This window comes from Pundamilia nyererei, unplaced genomic scaffold (assembly GCF_000239375.1).
Source record: "Pundamilia nyererei isolate P.nyererei 1_Seehausen unplaced genomic scaffold, PunNye1.0 scaffold00047, whole genome shotgun sequence".
Lineage (NCBI taxonomy): Eukaryota > Metazoa > Chordata > Actinopteri > Cichliformes > Cichlidae > Pundamilia > Pundamilia nyererei.
The window spans coordinates 721,870-725,538 of NW_005187448.1; the positions used below are offsets into that span (position 1 = coordinate 721,870).

A 3,669-nucleotide genomic window follows, 5' to 3' on the forward strand; every position below is an offset into this window, starting at 1 on the left:
TGTCATTGTCCTTATTTATTTAAATAATCGGTTACATTTCTTTAAAAAAATGTGAGTATTAAGTCTCACCTGTTGGGAAAAACATTTTAAATCAAATTATTTCCCGCAGAGGATGAGAAATGCTAACTTCAACATTAACATTCAAAGTACATTTCAGCAATAAGAAAATTAGATATCATAGGAGGTTTTACTGGCTGAGAAATTTCACTTACAATCCCATGTTTGCCTTTTATTTTTAGCCTACAACATTGCAAACGTTCTGTACTCTGCACTAGTAATCAGGATGAGGACTTCAGAGGCAGAGTTGCCACAGGTAAATGATATCAGCAGGTACAGAGCAGAGACCGAATGCCATTACAGGAGAAACAGCCCTAGCAGCAACGCATCCACTCTGCTTTGAAGTGCATTTGTCACATGAAACACAGCCATGCTTGACTTCAAAGGGGGCATTACAATAGCTCCACGCCTTTCAACTTTGATAACAACGTGTTCGCTGTTTCTTTAACCGTCTGCTGTTGCCACCATTTTCAGTCTGAAGACGAGCATTTTTTGCTTTATTGTTTTTTTTTCTGGAGCGACAGAAATAGGAGAGGAATTGCGGTCTGCGAGACAATGATAATATCCAACTTCCACAGGAACTGATGAAGGTAACAGCAATTAAAAATAACAATGGCGGGCTAACATGCAAGCCACGCAAGTGTCTGTGGATTTACAGCACATACAAAAGCTAGACACGCAGACATGCAGTACATAATGTCCTTTAAAGTCTACATCGAAGAACTGTTTGATTGCCCTTTTTGTTTGTTGTATATTAGTGCAATTAAATCTGCCAAAGCAACTACAAGAACGAACTGCTCCCACCAGGTTTTGTTAAATCAGTGCAAATATGAGAGGAGAAAGAAAGTAGACACCAACGCCATAAAACAGCAATTCAAGAACACACAGTTCTACATACATTACTGTGTAAAAGGTTTCACCTGCCATAGAAGAAAGATCATGCAGTAATGACAGCCATGCTGGGTTCCTACTTCACTCGCCAAGATGCCTGCTTTGAAAATGTTGAGTAATTTAGGTTACATTTAAAATAATATTTCAGTACCCAAATTAAAAAAAATATTTTGAAAATTAGGAACAAAATTACCGGAAAAACGATCTCTCTAAGGCGCATTTAAAGCCAAATGAAATCAATGCTCATACACATGCTTTTACAGGTGCACGCTTTCACAGCAACAGACGCTGTTGTCTCTCAGCAGGTGGCGGTGAGCGATAAAGAGGGGAAATCGACGTGGAGACGAGGAGATAAAACCACGTTGACGGACAGGGCAGAGCACCTGCACGGAAATTGAATCGCTGAAGCGCCACATATACTTTAGTAAAAAGCAGAGACGTGGGAAGAGGCGGAGCAGAGAAGGGAGAGACAGACAAAGGAGAGAGGGATGGCTTAAGGACAGCTGTGGGAGTGCACGCTAGGCCAGACAGATGAGAGCTCTGGTAATAAAGAGAAAATGGAGCAAGATGGGAAAGAAGAAGGAAAAAAGGACTCATCGATGCGTCCATTATATGGCTGAAACAAACAATTCATCACGAGGCCAAGACCAAAAGGAGGTGAAATGAAATCGTGGCTAACAAAGGTTAAATTTACACCTTATTTTCCCACACGCAAATGCTTCTTTCAAATGATTTTCTCTAACATTTCTATCTCTCTTCCTCTCAACAACTTGTTCCCTGTCTAAAAACGTACCGGGCACCCCGTGATCTTCACATCGATCCCCACAACTTTTACTTCATACAGATACAAACACACAAACTCCCACAAAGCCTACTGAGATGCACAATTGTCAGGCATCCAGCATCCAGACAGGGACTTTCAAGAAGCCATTAACTGGCTGAACCTCATGTCTCCGTGGATTTTACAGAATCCCAAGGAAGCACACAGACATCTAATCTCTCGGTCATAAAATACAATTATGTAAGCTTAATCTTCATGTGGAGCACATGGCATTTGGTTGAAATACAAAACAATGTTCATTATCATTAGAAAACTGATTCATTCCTTTGTTTTTCATTACAGAATTCAATGACAGTAGAAATATTCAATTAGAAGCTTGCCTTCATGCCAGCAAATGCTGTATATGAGTAGGAGTGATATTTTTGAAATGCCAGATGACGCACAGCAGTTGGAAATACATAATCTTTTCTATGTCCACATATGGAAATCTGAACATTTTAAGGGTGATTATAACACTGCAAAACAAGCACCATTATGCAACCTAAGCAGGAAACGGTACCATACATAAGACGTGGAAATGGCTTAATTCTATCTGCACGCCTCTCACTCACTCACTTCCTTTAGGCGTGCATCCTCTGACCAAATTCTCAGAAAAAAATCCAATTTCTGTTAACAGCACCATGTTGTCCTGATAGGATCAGTCACCTGGAGCGAGAGACCCAGCCAAAGAGGCAGCGCACTGTGGACGCGCTGCCACATTGTGCAGTGCGCCTTACAGCACTGACACACACAACATCCACAGACATGAAAACGACGTTGGATTAATGCACCAACAATATACGGCCAAGTTTACTTAAAAATAGATGCTTACAGTGTCAAACTACAAATGATATAAAACATGATTTTGCACAAGAACCATCAATACAAAAACATCTTCATGTGTGCAAAGTAAAAAAAAAGAAATGCATATATATCATATACATGTATAGATCAGATGGAGGTTAAAGTCAGAGGACTTGTGAAGGGGCAGTGGGCAAGGCTGGTTATACTTGCACTCAGTGCCTGTATCTCAGGGGGCTGAAGTCTGTCTAGTCTGCCTTTTGCTTCACCTATTCTTGGATAGTCACTCCTTCACATATCATATCACAAAGACTTGAACATGTAGAGCTAAAAAGTCTCTCTCTCTTTGCAGTTTTGACATCATTGTTATTTGTTGAGATAATTTGGGGGTTTATTCAAGTTGTTTGTGTGATGGATGAAAATTAACGTAGGGAAACATACCTTCATCGCCTGAGCTTTCTTGTGAAACATCTCCTCCATGTTCTCTGCCAGCCTCTTAACCAGCCGCAGACCATCGATCTCTTCCACCCGTACTGCCCGCTCAAACTCCTTGTATTTCTGACAGGAAAAAAACACACAATCATGCAATGTTCTTGTGTTTATGACATTAGGTCACAAAATCATGTTCTGAGTCTACAGTGACCGCAACACAGAAACGCTTTCATTCCACTAAATCCTGTCAGCAGATTCTGAACAAAACATTCAGGGATATGCGTAACATGCAACACTATATGAACTCATGTATATCTATGATACTTAACACTGTTTTGCTGAAACCTTAGCTAGGGTAAGGAAAGTAAGATAATCCCGCAATCTTTTAGGTTGTAATGGCTTTAAGGTCTTCCAATGATACATTATGAGTATTGAAAGCATTAACACGAAGAATGTATATTTTTATACGTACAGTACAAACACACAAAGTCTTAAGCAATCTTACATTTTTTTTATATTTTGCTAAGAAATGGGAATTAGGTACAGTGATTGATTGAAATGTGCAAATATACATGGACATAATATAAAAGGCAAAAACAGAGCTTGTACAATACTAATAAGCTTTAAAGTAGGGCTGTTCATATAACGATATATATCGGATGACGATA

At 39.6% G+C, this 3,669-nt stretch overlaps 1 protein-coding gene across 3 annotated transcripts in view; it reads right to left on the reverse strand.

Moving 5' to 3' along the window:
* cacna2d3a (calcium channel, voltage-dependent, alpha 2/delta subunit 3a) overlaps positions 1 to 3,669 on the reverse strand; it is a 123,506-nt gene that overhangs the window by 86,379 nt on the left and 33,458 nt on the right. For all 3 annotated transcript variants that reach the window (XR_001290368.1, XM_013910724.1, XM_005732471.1), the window contains exon 3: positions 3,011 to 3,127. Coding sequence is in view for 2 of the 3 variants with exons in the window: in XM_013910724.1 (XP_013766178.1) it covers positions 3,011 to 3,127 (117 nt within the window). In the remaining variant the exon portion in view is untranslated. The remainder of the gene's footprint in view (positions 1 to 3,010; positions 3,128 to 3,669) is intronic.